At 33.9% G+C, this 22,136-nt stretch overlaps 3 protein-coding genes across 4 annotated transcripts; 2 read left to right on the top strand and 1 right to left on the bottom strand.

The window, feature by feature from the left end:
• Positions 1–4,003: 4,003 nt before the first annotated feature.
• On the top strand, positions 4,004–5,900 carry LOC148767366 (uncharacterized). The gene is made up of 5 exons (XM_088824840.1): positions 4,004–4,037; positions 4,112–4,235; positions 4,374–4,673; positions 4,749–4,853; positions 5,279–5,900. Exons 3-5 carry the CDS (start codon positions 4,404–4,406, stop codon positions 5,768–5,770), a joined length of 867 nt encoding a protein of 288 aa, XP_088680966.1. The 5' UTR covers positions 4,004–4,037; positions 4,112–4,235; positions 4,374–4,403; the 3' UTR covers positions 5,771–5,900.
• Positions 5,901–10,445: 4,545 nt separating this feature from the next.
• Positions 10,446–17,706, top strand: LOC105966332 (bifunctional cytosolic FAD synthase/FAD diphosphatase-like). Of its 2 annotated transcripts, none has more exons than XM_088823768.1 (17): positions 10,446–10,685; positions 10,909–11,032; positions 11,744–11,789; positions 11,879–12,048; positions 12,239–12,356; positions 12,460–12,542; positions 12,977–13,036; positions 13,139–13,387; positions 13,585–13,681; positions 15,001–15,051; positions 15,134–15,214; positions 15,322–15,393; positions 15,704–15,766; positions 15,980–16,132; positions 16,945–17,002; positions 17,098–17,150; positions 17,241–17,706. In XM_088823768.1, exons 2-17 carry the CDS (start codon positions 10,932–10,934, stop codon positions 17,316–17,318), a joined length of 1,533 nt encoding a protein of 510 aa, XP_088679894.1. In that variant the 5' UTR covers positions 10,446–10,685; positions 10,909–10,931; the 3' UTR covers positions 17,319–17,706. The 2 variants fall into 2 exon arrangements, with proteins under 2 accessions (XP_088679894.1, XP_088679895.1); XM_088823769.1 differs by having other exon boundaries at positions 10,465–10,671.
• Positions 17,707–18,286: 580 nt separating this feature from the next.
• Positions 18,287–21,122, bottom strand: MAT3 (methionine adenosyltransferase 3). Its single transcript, XM_012990881.2, has 2 exons — positions 20,684–21,122; positions 18,287–19,895 (listed from the first exon to the last, which is right to left on the bottom strand). Exon 2 carries the CDS (start codon positions 19,885–19,887, stop codon positions 18,715–18,717), a length of 1,173 nt encoding a protein of 390 aa, XP_012846335.2. The 5' UTR covers positions 19,888–19,895; positions 20,684–21,122; the 3' UTR covers positions 18,287–18,714.
• Positions 21,123–22,136: the final 1,014 nt, after the last annotated feature.

Genomic DNA, 22,136 nt, shown 5'->3' on the forward strand with positions numbered 1-22,136 from the left:
CGAACCGAACATGTTATTAATGATTTATGTTTGTGATATTAAACTTTTGTTCTTGACCACTATCATATTTCCAGAAAAAATAAAAAATAATAAATAAAATAAAATAATAATAACATCTCCATTTGGTGAAGTATGAGAAAACAATAGTTAAAACTTAAACCTAACTTACTACTGAGCAATAAATTCTATTTTTTTTTTCCTCATTTGACATTTGTAATAATCGAATCGTCCGAGGGACCACTTAGATCTGTGACTTTCCAGGATTTGCCAAATACATATAATTTTGACTTTTCTTTGTGATTTTGACAAATATTCACATTCAAAACCATTGCATTAATTAAAGTTCTGAAGAAATTAAAGTGAAATTATTTATAATATTTGCATAAATTCATTTCTCGAGGTTTGATTTATTTATTACATAAATCAACTAAAGTTTTGCAAATTACAAGTACTATATATAAATCCATTAGGTATTCAATTTTTGTTTTACATTAGTCCAATAAATTTTGAGGCTAGCCCATAATTATGAAAAAAAAATCAATTAATCGTAATAAAGTATATATATTAATTCTCTCAGTAAAAATATTTCATTAGTGTATTAAAAATGTAAAAAGTTGTTGCTTATCAGTATGGCAATAACTATGATTAATAGTGTCTATTGAGAATTTGAGATGAAAGGACAAATTTAAATAGTAAATACATTTCTACCGACATTTTATGGAACTGCTTACAACTTTATTAGTAGTTCAGCTTACATGAGGATGATGTCATTAATTGCTCTGATAATTTGACTTTATGGAGTAATTATTTAGTGAGGTAAGAAAATTGCGAAATCTAATAATTCGAGTTCGAAATTAAAAACTAGTGATGAGAGCGAAATATTCATCCAATAATATTTACGTTAAAAAGTTAATAAGGGATTAAAAAAATAAAAATAAATGACAAAAAATTGAAGGAGACAATCCGTACATTTGACGTAAATACCAAGTTAATGACATAAAGAGAAACTATTTTGCAAAGCCCCGCAATGTCATTGTCGTTTGGTCCTTGCATCCTCATCTCATTATTTAGTTTCGGTGATTTTATATATATATATATATATTAGTTAAATAAGACGGTGGATTATATATTTGTTATGATAAATATTTTTTTTCACATTAAATGAAAGTATTTATTTATTTATTCATTATAACATTCCATGAACATAGGTGTTTATTTGTAATGGCCCAAAAAAGGAATGACATCTAAAATAACAAATGCGTGAATATAATTAATGGGCCGAAATAAATGGGTTTTAACTTTCAAGTTTAGTCCATTCATTACATACCGGTTATCCAAATATATCAGGATTTCTAACATCATACAAATGTGAGAAGTATCATCTTCTAGATTTTCAACAGGCTATTACATTTACTAATCAGTATAAAGTGTTCAAGTACTCTTCTTAATTCAAATATATCAGGATTTCTTGCACCATATAAATGTGAGAAGTATCATCTTCTAGATTTTCATCGAGCTATTGCATATAGTAATCAGTTTGAAGTGTTCAATCATTTGCACTCTTCATTAAGAAGTACTATCGAACGAACATTTGGGTGCTGGAAATGAAGATTTTATACAATAAAAGATGTGCTCGTCAATGTTCCTTGGAAAGACCAAGTGGCGCTTGTCTCGGCTACAATGGCAATCCACAATTTTATTCGTAAAGTCGATGCATTAGATGAAGATTTCTTACAATATGACAATTGACAATAACCCAAACTATTTGCCCAAAGGGTAGAAGCACTCCTCGATCTAATTTCAATATTCATGGATCAGATTTGGGCGTCGGTGATGGTGGAATGGACAAAGTTAGAGACGATATTTGTACTTCTATTAGATTTTCTAGAATTGGATTACATATTCATTCGTGGTTAGAGGTTTGGTGTCTATCACCTAATTATTTTCTGAAACCTGAAATACAAATTATGTTCCAAATAGTGAAAACCGAGAAAGAAACACATAGGATATGTGTCTTCCTGTTTCGCCATATTTGAATCAATCGAGTCTGCCTATCTACCTTGGTCTCTCGTTTGGGGGCTGGATCCACCACCAAAGCCACTGTCCTTGTGGAGTGCATATGCATCAAGGCCATTAAACTATTGTCCACACGAGCAATAAACACCACCATGGGGACATGAACCCGACTTTCACTACTAGAAATCCGCTGTTTAGCAACGGAAATTAACGACGTATACCCGATGCGTTGCTATAATAAGTATTTAGCGATGACATTAGCGACATATATTAAATTTGTCTCCTCGGCTTTTAGATTTCAATTATAGTGACGTCAATTAGTAACGAATAAGAAATCCGTTTCTATAATAAGAAGTTAGAAACAACCTTAGCGACGCTCATAATAGTCATTGCAAACATAAATTGTTAGCGACGGAATGTTACAATGGATAATAATTGTATTTCTAAAATAAATATTTATCAACATATATAGCGACGGACAATATACTCGTTGCCATAATAAATATTTAGCGACTGACCTTTGCGACGATTGATAAATCTATTTCTAATATTAAAAGTTAGCGACAAGTATAGTCACGGAAAATAGAGCTGTGACTGAAATATATACTTAGGGAAAATATTTAGGTACGAGTGGTAACTCCCGATTCTAAAATAAACACATGACAGAAAACGAAAAAATGAACCCATTATTGGTGAAAAAGAAAACGAAATTTGCAATCACTTTGTTCCCCACTTCAATTGAATTATGGATACTACTTTTTAATTTAAGTTTTCATAATCATCATCATTATATATATATATATATATATATATTTTGGTAATTATTTTAGATTATTTTTTGTTAAAAGTAATAGAGATTTAAATTATAAATTGGGTTTAAATTATTCTACAAAATAATATTTTGGTTATTGAATCCTTATTAATGGATTAATACGTTTCTATTATTCTTTTTTATTCTTAAAGCATAATTAAGTAATTAGTTGAATAAGTTAAAAAATTTGTGAAGATTTCATTGGCCGTAAGAAAGGCAATTTGGACTTTCAATGCCAACTAAAGAAAAAGACCTACCCTAATACAATTGTATCAATTCAGAGAATTCAGAGAGACGAAAAGAGACGAGGAGTTGATCAGCAGTTCGGGTACAAGTCCACAACCGCGTTATCTAGGTTTGATTTCTCTCTTCGTCATCTCACCATCAGTCCATCACCACCACCAGTTCGGCCACCAGGTAATTGCAAAATTTCGTTTTCTTTCTCCCTCCATGGAATACAATATTATGCTATTGATTTTTGGGAGTTTGTTCAGTAAAAAACCCGTGATTGAATATTTTATCGCTTCTCTATTTTTTTTTGGTCAATTATTTCCAATTTATATTTGATTTGATAATCACAATTCATAGACTCTGTGCTTGGAAGTCAGAACTAGTAAACTTTTCACGTTTTGAGTAATCCATAATCTGTAAGTGATTTAGTATAGTTATTCCCCTTCGATTATTTTTTTGAAGAATCTCAGTCAATTTTATAAACATAATTGTATGTAGTGTAGGATTTCATAATTCTTGTATTGCTATTGCTTACTTATATTGGTGCTCTGTTTTATTAACAAACTGAATTTTGTTACTACTATGCAATTAAATTAACAAATGATCATTATTTGTTTATGTGTTATACTAATAATACGTTCAATATATATGGATAACTATATATGTCCTATTTTTTTAAAATTAATTTACTTCAGATTTTTGATCTAGCTAGCATGAGTTCATTAAGAGCTGATCGTATTTGGATGTACAATAGACTTGTACAAAGTCGAAAAGGCTTGACGGAAGAGTTTATTAGAGGCGTTGAAGAGTTTATAACTTTTGCACTATTGCAAGACAATTTTGTATCTAACGGCAACATACGGTGCCCATGTTCCAGGTGTGGTAATCTGAAATTTCTAGAAATTGAGGATGTAAAGACTCACCTATATAAATATGGTTTTGCTACGAGACGAATCTTGTTGAAAGTTGATGGAGATAGGTAAAATATTTTTTGTGTATTTTAATTAACAATATATAATAGTGTGTAAGAAAATAATTTTCCTTTGTTAACAGTTTTGATCATTTCGATGCTTCAAGACGATTGGTTGAGATATACAAAAAATCATTTAGTGGTGCATGGGCTACATGGAGAAATGTCCCTATATATGTTAGGGATCGTTGGTTTGATGATTTTCAGGTATCGGTTCAGTGTGTTATTCTTATGTTATGTAGCATGAAATTTAGATCAAATATCATCAGTTAATTTATGCATTTTATTATTTATAAATACATATATGTTTGTTGTTGATGTGTTACATTTATTTAATGTGTGCAGAAGTTGTATTATTGGGCTAATGAGGATCACATGGCTATTAGAAAACTTTTTGACCACAAAGGAAGTACAAGTTTGAGTAATACCATGAATAAGGCGAAAAAAATATTTGACGAGAAAAAAGTGATACCTAGGTGGATCAATCAAAATCATTGGAATGAATTGATGGCTTATTGGAATACTGATAAGTTTAAGAACAAGTCAGATACTAATTCCAGTAACATAAAATCGAGTATTGATGGTGCAGGTCCATCCTTGCATACCGGAGGATCAATTCCTGTATCAGAATATAAAAGAAGATATGTATGTATCGTTTTGTTAATCTATACTTGTTATAACTCAATTAATTAAAAGTTAATCAATTTTTCTTTCTTTTAGGTGAAAGAGAAAGGGGTCGAGCCTAGTGCCTCAGAATTATTCTTGATGATTCACAAGACGAAAGAAAATAAGAACTGGGTTGACACTAAATCTAAATCTACATGGGTAAGCATTTCCTATCATTTTGATATTTATTGTTTCTTAAAGATTTATATATATTACTGTGAGTAGTTATGATATATATATGTGTGTATGTGTGTTACTGTCCTAATTATTGGATCAGTCTTTGATTAAAATTAAATCATGGTTTATGCAAAATAAGTTTGTTTAATCTGGTTTTGATGATTTAAATATAGTTTGAGGAAGCTTATAACCAAGTCTGTTCATACGAGAGTAATGAGTAATATATATAAATATAGTTAGGACAGCCATATATATATATATATATATATATATATATATATATATATATATATATATATATATATATATATTCTTAAAAATAGAGTACTTTGTCTATTCCCAGTAGCTGCTTATATGTGTATGCAATTATGTTTTGTAAATTTATTATTTATTTTGTAATATTTCAGGATAAGTTTAAAGTTATCGTCAAAAGGCGTCGTTTAAATGATGTTCCTGAGCCAAACATTGATGGAGAAGGACATGAGGATGTAGATGAAGAGGAAGAAGAAAATAATGTAGACGAAGACGAAGCCTTCATTTCAATGGCATCAACTCTTTCTAAAGAAGTTCTTGATAATGCTTGGGTTGAAGCAACTGGAGGGCTGATAAAAGGAAGAGTTTACGGTCTTGGATCAGAATCCACCACTCTTATGCAAGGAACTGGCTTTACATCTTGTGCTCCGACAAGTTCTTCTCCAGTGCCACCAGTCCCTTTTGAGAACTTACTTGACACTGCTACCTTTCAAGAAGCTGTTGACCGTGCTGTAGAGCAAAAACTAGCCAAAATGCAAGCTTCTTTTGAGGATAAACTTCGAACCATTGAGGCTGACATGAAAGGGATGCAATCAAGTCAACCTGACGGATCATTAGGAGAAGGAGGTTCAACATCACATTTGTAGGATATGCTTTTTAATTTTAAATCCGACAATTTTGCAGGCTACTAGAATACTTTCGAAATTCTTTGGGACAAATTTATGAATATTATTATGCTGGTTTATTTTTATTGATCTATGAATTTTTATTGGCAAATTATCGTGTAGCAGGTATTAAAATATTGCATCGAATAATTAAAATAGTTTTTTTTTTAATAAATAACATAATTTTGGCGATGGATTTAGTGATGGATATATGTATCAGTTACTGATTTGGCGATAGTTTCTAGCAACGAAATTAGTCATATTTTTTGCGACAACTTATTTACAACGGAATTGGAGATGTATTTTGTAACGAATCGTTACAACAGATTTCGTGACGGATGCGGCGATGGATCATTAGTAACGAACACAGCGACGTATTTTGAGATGGTATATTAACAACGTACTTAGCGACGGCGACTGTGACGACATATTTGTAACGACCATAGCAACAAATTTAGTTATGTAAATTCGCGACGTAAATATTCAGATTTAGCAACATCATCTCCATCACAAATGTAGCGACGAATCCTTGCAACAGATAATAACCGTCACTACATGTAGCAACGGATTTTGGCCATGTGTTGCTAAAAATTAGCGATGCGCTGTTTAGCGACGGTCGTGGCAACGAGCGCCAACCGTTGGAAATTGCCATTTAGTGACGGATTTGTCTAATGTAGCGACGTTTGGGTCCGTAGCTAAACAGCGGATTTCTAGTAGTGTTTATGTATTCAACGTACTCAGGCTTCTGTTTGAAAACGGCTCCACAACCGCAGTTGATCGAACCTCTCCAACTCACGGTTTCGAAATGGGAACGAACGTAGTGGTCGAATAAAGCTTGTCGGCTACAAAAGGTTAGGCCACAATTGGGTTTGGGACATGGACCCAAAAACCCTTCAACCCAAAATTCAAATGAACATTTTCTAGTTAAAATTGATGAATTAAGCCTTGAAGATGCCACCAGTTCTTCACTTTTGATAACCGTGCGTGCCTCTATTCTTTGGTCTCTTGAGTCTTTCCAAGTGACAATTGACAATTTCCAAATGGCAACGACTAGTTAAAAAAATCAATAATTGAAAACATTTTTTTCATGCTTGACCTAATTAATAGCACACCTAGTTAAAAAAATCAATAATTGAAAACATTTTTTTCACCCGACGGAGAGAGTGGAGTTGATCATTGTAAATGGGAATCGTTCGGAGAGATACCTGCAATCTCCTACATACAAATGCAATCTCCTACATACAAATGAAGATCCTCTAAGCCCTATTTGTACAACTCCATCTCCTCAATAGATGGTTGGTGATCATCTTGATCTAAAGGCTACGAATGGAGGATTCTAGAATCGTATAGTCTTGTGACAAATTGTGCTATATTAAAGATCTTCTAGAATTCTCTACTATTGGGCCAAATTGTGCTCCCTCGTTGCTTTTTAAATCCAACAGCGGCAGCCATTATTAATCTTTTGTCATCTGTTCAACTTTTCCTGACCAAATTTGGAGAAGATGTCATGGAAATGCAGTTTATTAAGTATTATATTCCACTTACTTGGTAAAATGTAATATTGCAAAGTCCTAAATTGCCTTTGCAATCCCACGTTGCATGAACTCTTTACTACCAAAGTCCTAAATTGCCTTTGCAATCCCACGTTGCATGAACTCCTTACATGTCCTTTTTGATATTTGCAGGTGGTTTTCTTCCATGGCTCTCTATCACTTTTATTCTCAACTGGGCCATAATAGAAATTGGGCCGAAATAAATGGGTTTGAGCTTTGAAGTTAGCTTTCACGGGCTGGGCTTTTGCGACATTTTTATTATTATTGGGCTAGTTTTGCTTTAACCTCGGCAAACTAGATTCACTACTAAATAGGTTGTCTTAAGCTTCAATGGAGGAAAGGATTCAACTGTAAGTTACTTTTTATATGCTCAGCTCCTTAATATATAGCTGTATCTTCCTTCGTGAATGTTACAAATGTATAACAGCATCAGTTTCCACGTTTCTAGGTTTTCTTGCACCTTATCAGGGCCAGCTATTATTTGCATGCAGTAAGAATCCATCCGTACGAGGATGCTGAAATCCCTTTTCCATTAAACAGAGGAGGGGCTTCTTTGAATCAATTTGAAGTTCAGGGGAGCATTTTATACGTTGGGTAAAGTACATGTATGTAAAATGAAGTTTACCCAAAATATAAAAAGAAATAAATTAAAGTTGCTAATCCAGGGATGGGGAAGGAGTGAACCACATTGAAGTTTTATGCGACGGTGGGAGATTGGATTGTATAGATACAGATCCAAGTTGAACACCCCCGGCCCTTATACAACGCTACCCAACCGTGACCACCACCGCCTCTCTTTCTGATTCTAATTTTATTTCTTCTTCTCCGATACTGCTTCTCTCTTCAAACGACGGTGGTAACATCAGCATCGCCGCCGCCGCCGCCGAGGATATTCGTTCGGCACCTTAATAACTGCGACATATAGCTTTCCGACTAACCAAAATACCCGATCTACTTGCCGCTGCCCAACAACGGAGTATGGAAGAAGCCATTTTTTTTTATTATTGTTTTTTCTAATATCACAGACCTTTTTAGTTTTTATACACTCCAAAGTCCAAACCATAGAGCTTTCCCGCAAAGCCCTCATTGCCTTTGCAATCCCACGTTGCATGGACTCTTTACCTGGCTGACACGTGTCTTTAATTTTTTATTTTTATTTATTTTTTATTTTTTTTAATATTTGCTGGTGTGGTTTTCTTACTGGGCCATATTAGAAATTGGGCCGAAGGAATGAGTTTCAACTCTGATCACTTTGATTCCTTAACCAAAATTTGTGTTACAGATACCATTAATTAGTTTTAGGGCAAATTACCAAAACCCCCCTGAGATAAGCCTAAATAACGAAAATCCCCCTCACGTTCTCGTAATTACGAAAAACCCCCTTGACTAATGGTTGACCGAATTTTTTTAACCGAAAACGTGAATTGTCTATTATATCCTTCTGTTAAATATGTAATAAATAAATGACAAATTACCAAAACCCCCCTGAGGTAAGCCTAAATAACGAAAATCCCCCCTGACATCCCTTTCACTTGATGATTTATTGCTTTTATAAATTTATTTATTACTTTGTAATTCGTATTGATAATTTGATATTATAATTTTTTTATTTTTTTTATTTATATATTTTAATTGATTTTATTTATCCAGAGGAGTATTCATACGGATTTATGCTTTTAGCTTGAATGATGCATGGTTGTATTTCTCGAATTGTAAAATATTTAATTTTATATATAAAAAATAATTAAATTTTGAAATCTCATCCATTGATTTTTTTAATCCAATAAAAATACATTATACATTCATAATGATTGATTATATTTGGGTTTAATTTAAGAAAAATAAGTATTTTGAAGACACTTATATATTTCATGAAGAGTATATATTTATGACCCCTCATTAAATAAAATGCTTACAATTACCCCCCTAAGGGTAAATTCGTGTACAAGGGCAAAATTGGTATTATCGGAGGAATATTCGAGAGAATCAAAAAGATTCTATTGAGTTTAACACCGTTAGAGCGATTTGTAAGATGTCTGCATACCTTAGGGGGGTTTTCGTAATTACGAGAACGTGGGGGGAATTTTCGTTATTCAGAGTTACCTCAGGGGGGTTTTGGTAATTTGCCCTTAATTTTATTATAATTATTATTATCATATATTAAATTAATAATTATTTTCATTTGAAATGCTATCATGTATATCGTTTCGGAAAAAAATGCTAGTATATACAAATTTAATAATACAAACTCATTCTAAAAAATTATAAAGACTTCATTGTCATAATATGAAATTGATTATTGAATAAATGAAGCAATATTTTTTTAGAAAATAGGATATATATATATATATATATATATATATATATATATATATATATATATATATATATATATATATATATATATATATATATATAGATGTAGTGGATTATGATTGTGCTATATGAGATTTCATGTTAAAGTAATTAGAAAAAAATGGTTGCTAATTAGGAGATAACAAAAATTATATGTACACATAAATTAATTTATTTTTACAAATATGTCATTAGGATTTCTTAGGTTGCCTTAACGTTTCTTTCTTATATATATAAGATAATAGAATACTGATTTAGCCTGAATGGCGTTATCGCGAATTGGAGATGTGGGTTGGGCGTGAAGTGAGAAAAACCCGAGTAGTACCACAATAGGGAGAGAGAGAGAGAGAGTTGTGTTTCTCTTTGCTCCAATCTTGTATTTATGCCTATCGTAAGGATGGGATGGTGGGCACTCGTCTGGGGTTGGGGACCCTGGTTCTGGTGTGACTAGTACGAGTCGCACTTGTCTGTTAAGGGCGAACTTATAATGTTCCGTGCGATCTGGATCAGTTCATTAGAAAGAGCCCCGCTTGTGCACTCTTGATATGTCGTAAATTGGCCCCTCCCCGGCCTATGTCGCATTACATGCTTTCCGACTTAATTTCTAACATTGCGCCGAATGTCGTCACATTGCGTCTATGTATATCCCACGTGAGGCTAGTGAGATATCTTACAAATCGCTCTAACGGTGTTTATTTAATACATAATTTTTATTTATTTTATTTCTTGGAATATGGATAAATCAAAATAATTTATTTGGCATTTAATAGGAGATCTATTTTGGAGCATTCAAAAAAGATTTTTATCCAAATACAAGGAAATAAACGGCAGGAAAATAATCATAATACTCCATTCGTAAACCCTTCAAAATTCAAGCGTAAAATCTTCCTTACATTCTGATCATTAACACTTCCATTTTTACAGATTCCGACCTTGTTTTCGGAGATTCATCATTCGATGGTTTTCTGACCAGAAGTTGCAATTCCACTGTAAAAGCCCTAATTTTTTTGCTTCTTATTTATTATTTTTGAATGAAAATCGAATTTGTTGATAATGTAGGTGTATATTAGTTTTCTTACATTCATTCTCTGAATTCTCAGGAAAAAAACATATCTTATGTCAATGTTCTTCCCGCAGACAATTTGTTGAATTTCGCCCATTACGTGTTTGTTGAATTGACTGCAGACGCCTTTTTTGTGTTTGCATTCACAGGGTTAGGTTGGTACAATCGAAATATGGAGATCGATAAAGCAATAAATGAAAGTGATGATGTAAGATTGAAGACAAAATACAACAACGCCGTCTACGTTATCCAACGGGCTCTCGCCCTCTACTCGTATGCCTCGTTTCTCTTTCATCGATAACATTGCAATCTGTTCACTGAATATCTTGTGTGTGTGTGTATCTGTTTTACCAAAGAGGAATGCATGTATTTGAATTTAGATGATGGCATCTAATAATTATAATTCATGTGGCATTGATGTTTGTGCTGAAGGCTTGTTAGATTCAAGCTATTGTCGATGCTTTTGCGTGTTTGTCTCTGGGAAGTTCTGAACGGATCTTTTTTATTCATTTATGGATGGGACTGGCTGTTATCCGTATTTCATACATTAATAAATTCGGATAGCTTTTCGTATAAGTGGACTAGTGGAAATACGATATGTATATGAACAAGTTTTGGAAATTATCCAGATTAGGAATTTAGGATACTGGTTTACCCATGAACTGAAATGTGGCACATTCCGCATATTTTCAGGTTTTCCGAAATCGGCAGATTCGATTTTGTGGTCCCTACATTTGTTCGTTTGTCATATCAATAAAGTTTTTCATGGGAACTTTCTGTTTCTGTCTCTTAAGATACATCTAGAACCATAATTTTTTTTTGATTGGCTAATATTCTCTCTCGGGTGATGTACGAAAGAAAATACGGTCATAAATGTCTTGAAGAAAGAGTCCCGAATGAGGTTTTCCTTTTTATGCTAGTTTTGCTTTATCTTTTAACTGACCTCGGAAAACTAGATTCAGTACTAAATATTTTCATCGACAGTGTTGAAGAGGTTGCCTTAAGCTTCAATGGAGGAAAGGATTCAACTGTAAGTTACTTTTTATATGCTCCTTAATAGCTGTATCTTCCTTCGTGAATGTTACAAACGTATAACAGCATCAGTTTCTATGTTTCTAGGTTTTGTTGCACCTTATCAGGGCGAGCTATTATTTGCACGTCGCTGGTAAGAATCCATCCGTTAGGGATTCCGAGGATGCTGAAATCCCTTTTCCAATAAGGACAATTTATTTCGAGAACCCTACTGTCTTCCCTGAAATCAACTCATTCACTTATGAAACAGCTTCTACGTATGTGATTCTCTCTCTCTCTCTCTCTCTCTCTCTCTCTCTCTCTCTCTCTCTCTCTCTCTATATATATATATATATATATATATATATATATATATATATATATATATATATATATATATATATATAAATGTGTGTGTGTGTGTGTATTCTTCAACTAATGATCGATTCCTTTTTCTTCGAATGGCAGTTACAAATTACAAATGGATATCATTCGCCTGGATTTCAAGTCTGGCCTGGAGGCTCTTCTAAAATCTAATCCTATCAGAGCTATTTTTCTTGGTGTCCGAATTGGTGATCCTACTGCAGTACGTATAATTTATTTGATTTCTCATAGATTTGTAACTTGTGCACAACTAACTAATGAGTGAGAAAAAGGATAATGAACTATTTTCCCGGTTATTATTCCAGGTAGGGCAGGAGCAGTTCTCCCCTAGTTCACCTGGATGGCCGCCTTTCATGAGAGTGAATCCCGTCTTGGATTGGTCATACAGGTCAGTTCTCTATATTTAAATTGTATTTATGCCTTTCATGGATTATTTTATTATTCCGTGCTGTATGATAGGACTTTCGTGATTTGTTATAATTGATGTCTGAAACATTTATGCGTGAATATTTCAGATTAGCCATTTTTTACCGGAGTTATATTGTATTTGTGTGTGTGTGTGTGTGTGTGCATGTATTGGATTTTGTGTACTTGAACTCACCCTCAACCAGTGGCGAGTCCAGTATTTTTCCCGAGGGTTTATGTTTAGAATTTAATAAAATTATCAAGGAAATACAAACTACAAACAGTAAATAACATATAAAGAGATATTATAAGTGTTCCGTATTTCATAAATAAACATAACGTTTAATTGATTGCAAGATTTAGTCCCTCTATTACTGCATCAGCACCTGGTCTTACCTTCCACTAATTGTGTTGCAGAGATGTTTGGGCTTTTCTCTTGGCTTGCAAGGTTCCTTATTGCAGCCTTTATGATCGAGGGTAAACTTTCCTAAAATTCCTTTAATCCAGCAAATTTTGATAGTTTCTGTGCTTTCCTTGTTCGTATTTTGATATTCATTTTATTTACCTAATTTCATGCAGTTACACCTCAATTGGTAACATTCATGACACCGTTCCTAATGCACTGTTGTGCCGTAGCGAATCCAGCAGTAGTGAAGATAAATTCAGACCTGCCTATTTGCTTTCTGATGGAAGATTGGAAAGAGCAGGGAGAGCTAAAAAGCTCATTTCTCAGTCATCGTCTGTTATTTGCAATGGCTTGAGAAGTGACGATGTGAATCTGCAAAGCATGTTTACAGCCTCAGTCATTGCTGTGGGAGATGAAATCCTGTAAGTTTTTGTAGCCGACTGTTATCTTGATTACTTTCTGGGGGATTCAATTGATCTTGATCTCTTTTTTTTTTTTTTTTTTTTTTTTTTTTTTTTTTTAATATTTATTTTAACTGGATGCTGTATCTTACCGTGGGTGGCATATCGGTTTTCTGTCATTTTGTAAATGATATACTTGTGTTGGTTTCATAGCTCAGGTTTGGCACTGTTGAGGATCGGATGGGATCCATATTGTGTAGAAAGCTCCATTTAATAGGCTGGGCTGTTGCACATATTGCTGTTACCAGAAACGACGTAAGTTGTTTTAAGATTTTTACCTCTTAATTTTTTTCTACAGTAAACTCTATATTTTCTCAAGTTTGATTTACTCGCAGCACAATAAGATGTACTGGTTTGGAAGAACCATGCATAGTAATAATAAGAAGGCTGCGGCTATATGCAAGACTAATTCCACTTGTGCAAGACCAAATTAAAATTTTCAATGTATAAATACTATAATACCCTTATTTATTAAAAAATTAAAAAATTCCAAATATGCAAGACCAAAAATTCAAAAACACAAAAAACCCTATCACAAGACCACAAAACCACAAGATCAACTATCATCTTCTCCATCTTCCAAAACCCACAAGACCTTTCTCCTTCCTCCTCCATTAACCCACAAAACCTAGAAATTCAAAATCATCAAAACTCAACAAATCTTACAAAGATGGCAAATATGGAGTAATGAGACATCAAAATAGAAGATTTTACGATGGAAGAACCCAAGAATGTATGCATTTATGGGTTTTTTTTAGCTAGAATATCGATTTTCCAAAAAAAATCCCGCGCAAACGAAGTCGACATGTACAGGTCGAATTTTACAGCTAAAAATCGACATTTAGATGTCGATTTTGAGGTATAAAATTCGACATTTGAATTTGTGCTATAAATTCGACATGTCAATGTCGATTTTTACCTATGAAATTCGACGCTTAAGTGTCGATTTGTAGCATAGTTTTTCGACGCCTTGGTGTCGAATTTTTGTTTTTTTTCTCATTATTTGTATTTGGTCTTACATGAGAAAAAAAAAACCAATTTAATTTATGGGCATACTTGTCATTCCATCTTAATAAAATAGAATCTTTTGGAATCTTTCTTTAATTTGGTCTTGCACAAGTGGAATGAGTATTGCATATAGCCGCAGCCTAATAAGAAACCTTAGAAGGTAGGGTAGACACAAAATCGCATCGAACATGGCAATTAATAGACTTTTGCATCATCTTTGTGTTTTCATTTTGGATGTGCTTTTTGATAAAACAAGGCAAAGAAAATCTGTTAATACTAATTTTTGATTTTTTATTAATGCATATAGAACCTTCCATCCAATGCGATGTCTTTCACTTCGAATATTCTTTAAAACAGAACTGCGGATCTTCCGTATACTTGTATCATGCTGGAAAATCGTCATTATGCTTTCTAATTCTGTCTACTATTTTCTTCATTCTAAGATTCAAGAAGCAAAGTAGTGTTTGTATGACTTTGTCAAAATGTTTCTGACAATACAAAGTCTTAAGATATCCTTGCGTTGACTTCCACTATATATTTAACTTCACTTAAGGTCATATTTCCAGATTGATTCTGTTGCAGAGGAAGTTGAGAGACAAAAATCGAGAAATGATATGGTAAACTTTTCTTTTGCATTTGCTCTGTGTGCATGTGCATGTTATGTGTTCACTGTGAAACTTGAGCCTGCTGTTACTGCAGGTTTTCATATACGGAGGGGTTGGTCCATTACCATCAGATGTCACTGTAGCTGGTGTTGCGAAGGCATTTGGTGTCCGCATGGTACACCTTGATATTTCTGAAATATGTAGTAACCTAATTAATTTAGTCTTCCTAGTATTATTACTTTTACTATCATTACATTCACTTAGTAACGTTCTTTCTCGAAGGCGCCTGATGAAGAATTTGAAGATTATTTGAGGCATCTCATTGGAGAAAGGTGCACAGGGCATAGGAATGAGGTAACGTAGATGTGAAATTTATGATTTAATGTTATTATTATACCCTTGATGTCAAGAAGGGATGGGAACACAATTATTACAGAGAAGAAAATAATACCCTTGATGAAATTAAAAATTGATTAATTTCTTCGCCGTTGCCCAACCACGTACAAAATACCGTTTTTAAGTTTGACGTATTCGAAAAAATCGAGAAAAGATTGATTAATCCACTGAATGGCAATCCTTATGAATTATGATACTATTACATCTTCAACATATTATCTTCTTTTTCGCTACTATTGACTATTGATTTGTCTGCTTTCAATTTCAGATGGCGCAGTTGCCTGAAGGCATCACTGAGTTGTGGCATCATGAGAAATTGAGTGTTCCTTTGGTAAGTTAACATTATCTTTAATCTCTGTTTTTTCGGCGTGTGCATTTTACACAGTTATTTCTGTTTTTAGTTGATTTATTTATCAATCATCCAAGTACAAGAGATTCATTTTCGAACACCTGGTCCTGAGTTTCTTTGTTTTTTTTTTCTCTTCTTGATTACTATCTGAAAGCGGAATCTTGAATAATTTTGTTTCCGATTTGTATTTCATAGATCAAGTGCCAAAATGTGATAATTCTTACCGCGACAAATATTGATGAGCTGGACGAGGAGTGGAATTGCTTGATTGAGTTAATGAAATCCAACGGGCTTTTAGCAATTACGGAACCATTTGTGTTGAAGAGACTGTCAACAACTCTTTCGGATGTGAGTCTTGTGTGAATCAATTGTTAGTATCTGTTATTCTTCTGCTTTTGCCAGAGTTCGATAGAAAAAATAAATTCACCTATCATATATGTTTATGAAATGTATATCTGCCTTTCGTGCATTTTTAACGACCCTTTGTTAAGTAAGAATATTCCTTCTAGTGTAATTCATTTATAATTCCCATGGTAGTTAAAATCGGGATTGGCATCCTAAAATCCTAGGATTCTAAGATTCTAACCCCCTCCACCTTGTCAAATCGCTATTAAAATCCAAGTGTGTTAAAATCCTTTAGGATCGGCATTTAAGTCCTTAAAATCGTTAACATCCGCGATTTTTATGGGATTCTACCGATTTTAAGTATGGGCAAAAATTGAATTGTGCAATTGAGCTAAATTTGCCAACTGTGAATGATTAAAAAACGATTCAATGCAAGTATTATGCTAAAGTTCTAACAGGTAGGTGATAATGATGATGGTGATGATGAGGGGAGTGAAGATGAATTAGATCCAAATGCAAATATTGATGACTTAAGCTAGTTTATTAGTCCTTTAATTGAGAGTTGAGACATTTTATTTATGGTTAAACTATGTTAAGATGTTTTGGGATCTTTTATATGTTTGAGGAGTTATTTTATATATTTAATATAGAAGATACTTAAAATCCTACGATTATACGATGCGATTTTACGATTCCGATTCTACACTTGCTTTTCGATTCTACCTAGAATCCCGATTTTGACTACCATGATAATTCCCCTAAATACATTTTGTACCATGTATAATTTTACAAATTTAAAATCATCCATTATGTAGGTGGAAGCTGCTCAGCCTCTTTCAGAAATGTGTTTTGAATTTCCTGATTTATTCATCGGTAAGAAAACACTTTTGTAATGGATTTCTTCATTTATTTACCTTTTCGCCATTCCGTGTTACTATTTTACTATCCCATTTCCTTGGTACATGAAGGGGGCTATCGGGAATCAAGAAGAGATCCTCTGATCATTAGCTTCAAAGGAAAGGTAAATGGGTATATAGAAGTTGAATATCAACTTGTTACGACAAAGTGATACTTGCAATAAATTTGCTGAATTTACGGAAACTAATTGCAGGACAAAGGAAGGATTAGTGCTGCTGCAAAAGCATTATGTAACAAGTTTCATCCCGGTGCATTTTCTGAAATTGACTGAGCATCAAATGTTATTTAAGTGGTAAAAAAAGCTCTAATGTCCGTAAAAGAGCTTCACAAGGGGTTAAGTTGCGAGAATTGGATAATGACATCACCATTCGTAACTTGTAAGGAATAAAGAGGTGTTGCGCGCAGATGAGATGACGAGATAAAAGTGGGGAGAATAGGGGAAAATGGAAGTAGAAAATTGATTTGATGAACAACTCACTATATTTTAAAACATCAATCGATTTTTCTGTATTATCATATATGACTACAATTTCAAGAAATGATAATGAAAATTCTCTGGAGGAGTCTGAACTGTGAAAGATTACCTCATTTACAGAGTTCACTGCATAATTTGTGGGCTCCAATTGTTAAGTATTATCAATTTTCTTCTTTTATTGTCATTCTCATTCGTATGGCTTTCTGGATAAAATTTCGAACTAGCTATACGTTATTTTGTCGCCTCCGGTGTGAGACGTCAAATCCCCAAACCGGCTGAGCAAATCTCCACCGGGGTTATGGAAGCCTCCAACTAAAAGTCATGGGGCATGAATGCGGACTGCAGAGGGGTCCAAAGCGATTAAATCAAGATGTCTTCGACAGAAGCTGGAAAAAATCTACACCTGAGGCCGGAATCTCCGGCATATGCGATTTGTGATTTTTCTTGAAGATTGTGAAACACATTTAGACGAACAATTTCTTAACTACTATAATATTTGAACAATATAATGATTTTGAACAAAATATATTTAAAAAAATCAAAATTTAAGTCATTTTAACAAAATTTGTGATTTTTGTTAATAATTCAAAAATTAGTGAACCAGTTTTTAAATGAACAAGTTACTTAATAACATTTTTTTATTATATATTTGAGTGTAATAACATTTTTTTGAACATTTCAACTACTTTTAGCAAAAAATGTGTGCTATATAGTATATGATTTTTTGTGATTTTTCTTGACGGTTAAAAAATAAATGAAAAATATTTAAAAAAATATGAAAAAACAATTTTCATAGAACAGTTTGGTAATTTCAGAAAGTATGAAAAAAGACATAATACATTCAAAGCAAAGACTCATTCCAGACTACTGAGCCTGCTGCAGAAAAATAGAATAGTAGGATAACAACTTTGCTAACCGCAAAACAAACATCAAAATAACAACAAACACATTCAACAAATACAATAGACTCTCCCATGCATATCCCTCAAAATAAAAATTTTAAAAAAAATTAAAACCCGTACTAATCTTCGATCTCGGCGTCCTTCAACATATCCGCGCAACCTTCGATATATATCCAGCCAGCCAACTTTGTTTATTCAATCTGCAACTAATATAATTCCAACAACAAAAGAAAATAAAATACCAATTTGCAGAAGTGTTGTCTGTATATATGTAGCCCTTAAAAAAAGACTCAAGCTTTAGGCTTGAGTGTCTTGACAGTCTCCCAGGTGAAGTCAGCATCATCACGACCAAAGTGACCGTATGCAGCAGTCTTCTGGTACCTAAAGTTACCTCCTCTCTTCAAGTCAAGGTTGATAGCAATCATTCCGGGCCTGAAGTCAAAGTTCTCCTTAATAAGAACCAGAATATCCTTGTCCGGAATCGTTCCAGTCTTGTAAGTATCAACAAACACAGAGAGCGGCTCAGCCACACCGATAGCATACGAAACCTGCACAATGCACCTGCGAGCAAGCCCAGAGGCAACGATACTCTTTGCCGCCTGCCTCACAATGTAGGCACCGCTCCTGTCAACCTTGGTTGGATCTTTGCCGGAGAAAGCACCACCACCGTGGGCACCCCAGCCACCGTAGGTGTCGATGATGATCTTCCTTCCGGTGAGACCAGCATCTCCATGTGGGCCACCGATCACGAATCGGCCAGATGGGTTAAGGTGGAAGATGGTTTTGTCATCAAGATACTGAGCTGGAATCACTGGCTTGATCACATGCTCTTTCAAGTCGATCGCAATCTGCTCGTTTGTGACGGTTTCGTCATGCTGAGTGGAGATTAGGACAGTGTGGACTCTGATCGGAACCATAGCACCATTGTCGTTCTTGTACTCGACAGTGACTTGGGTTTTTCCATCGGGCCTCAACCAACCGCAAGTTTTGTTCTTTCTCACTTCAGTGAGCTTAGCACCAAGTTTTGTAGCCAGGACATGAGTCAATGGCATGAGCTCAGGTGTTTCATCGGTGGCATAGCCGAACATGTGGCCTTGGTCACCAGCTCCGATGTCTTCGGGTTTCTTGGTGAGGTGACCGTGGACACCCTGGGCAATGTCGGGGCTCTGTTGCTCGATGTTGACCAGGACTTTGCAGTTGTCAGCATCAAGGCCAACATCTGGCGAGATGAAGCCGATGCCTCTGCATGTGGATCGGACTATCTTCTCGTAGTCAACGTTAGCCTTGGTTGTGATCTCACCAAAGACCATGACCATGTTGGTCTTGGTGCATGTCTCGCAGGCAACTTTGCTCTCGGGGTCCTGTTCGAGGCAAGCATCGAGAATGGCGTCCGAGACTTGATCGCAGAGCTTGTCGGGGTGTCCTTCGTTGACGGACTCTGAGGTGAATAGGAAGGTGTCCATGTTTTTTTCTGAAACAAAATTGACAGGTTATGTGTTAGTTTAGGTAGCATTTAGCAATAAAACCAGACATTTGAATGTAAAAACATATCAAGCACATCACACTCATGTTAATTTTCAGAACAAAATAGAGATCTCTGCTTGAATTAAATATGTAGATTATTGGCTCATCACCCAAGCATCTGATTCAATATAATATTTCTTAAAATCAGACACTGCAGAAGAATTAATTAAAATTTCAGTGTCTAATTACACCAACTAAAACCAAATTGAAATTTGCAAAATAATTACACCAACTAATATGATCCAAATAATCACAATTTCTACGTCATGTTAAGGAATAATCTAGAAACATATAATTCCAGACCATACAGATCTATAAATATAAATCTAATTAATGTCATTAAATTTACGCATCAGATATATCATTGGATCACGAATTACGTACAGCAAGATACAGATCCTTATCCCAAAATCATAAAATTCTCTCTGTCAAAAACAAAAACGCAACAAGATCTGAATCTCAGATTAAACAACACGAAAATTAACGCTTCATTCATCAAATTCTGAGAAGCAACTCTTAGATTTGGTGAGTTCGATTAAAAAAAAAAAAACACCAACCAAAAAACTGCTTATTCGTCTGCAGAGAAAAACACCAAATCTGCCGACGTTTTCGTTTTGAACACATGAATTCATACGCAAATACATAAAAAAAAATTAAAAAAAAAAAAAGCAATACGAAAACATGGATCTAAACAATAACAGAGGTAAATAACCAGATCTGATGACGTAAGCAAACCTTTGGTGAAAATGGAGAAGTGCAGATCTACAGACCAGAGAAATGAAGCGCAAATGCAGTGTGATTTTACGGAACGGAGAAGCGGGTATATATAGAGACGGATCCGAATAATTCGGACTCTTTCTCCCAAGTTTCCGTTGGAAAAACCAGCACAACAAAACAACTACCCTACCCGGACCCGCCTATCAAACGCCTTCGGGTGGGCCCCGGTTAATCCGACGGTGCAGAGTGGCGATTGAAGGGTTGATCAACGGTGGATATATTATTGGCTATTTTGGGTTTTTTTTTGGTTTGTGTTGGTAGCCGGTAGGTGGGAATGGTGGAGGAAGTTTTGGCAGTTGAAGAGTTGTACACTGTGCATTAGAAGGTGTACGTGAGTTGGTGAATGTCTTATTCCATGTTTGGCCCATTTTTTGTATAACTTGCCCCTTTTTCCCATAATAAATTTTGTATTTAATTTGGATTTTTTTAATTGGGACTCATATTAGGGAAGTATTTGAAAATACTGTTATTTTAAGCAGTCATAATGTATTTACTAAAAAATAATGTATCTCATAAATATTTTTAGATCTGATTTGAATGTTAAAGAAGCTTTTATTTTTTAATAAAATCCTCAAATTTATTTCTTTTCCAAAATAAAATTAAATGAAAAAAAAGGAATACTAACCCAAAGAGATTCAATGAATTTGGTCGATATCTGCACTTTCGTTGCCAAGGAAAATAATATTAATTTACATTGATCATGATAGTGTCATTTTATGGTTTTAATATTTTTATGGTAATAATATACCCCTTTTTTTCTTTTCTTTTTTGATATAATAATAATAATAATAATAATAATAATAATAATAATAATAATAATAATAATAATAATAATAATAATAATAATAATAATAATAATAATAATATACCCCTTCTATCTAGAGAAGGTTAAATTGAACTATTGTTTTTGTACTAATTTTAACTTTTAATTAGTTAAATAGTTAATAAAGTTTCAAACAATTATTTTATTCGATTGAGCTCGAATTAAGCTCGATAATTTAGATCTGTTTGCACATCTTTACAACTCTCCGCATTCTCGGGCAATTTTCCAGTCAAAATGGTCATTTGAGTTACATGTTAAGGTGGTATTTGTGAAAGCTTATGGAAAGTGATTATGAGCTTTTATGGATTAGTGTTTGCAATGTTAACTTTTGCTTCTATTCCTTTTAGAATAAGTTGATTTGAGCTGAAATAAGAAAAATACCACTAGACCAACTTTTATAACTTTTGCAAACACCCCTAACTTTTAAAAATAAATACTTATCATTAACTTAAATCATAATCTCCGACTTCTGATTTCTTTTAAATGTTTTGCAAACAACACCTAAGAATAATAGGGAAGGGAAACGAATATTGCATGTAAATAATTGTGTGGACGTGCGTCCAATTAGTATGCGACCATATGTGTAAC

This window comes from Erythranthe guttata, chromosome 10 (genome assembly GCF_056151865.1).
Source record: "Erythranthe guttata isolate IM_541 chromosome 10, IM_541, whole genome shotgun sequence".
NCBI classification, from domain to species: domain Eukaryota; kingdom Viridiplantae; phylum Streptophyta; class Magnoliopsida; order Lamiales; family Phrymaceae; genus Erythranthe; species Erythranthe guttata.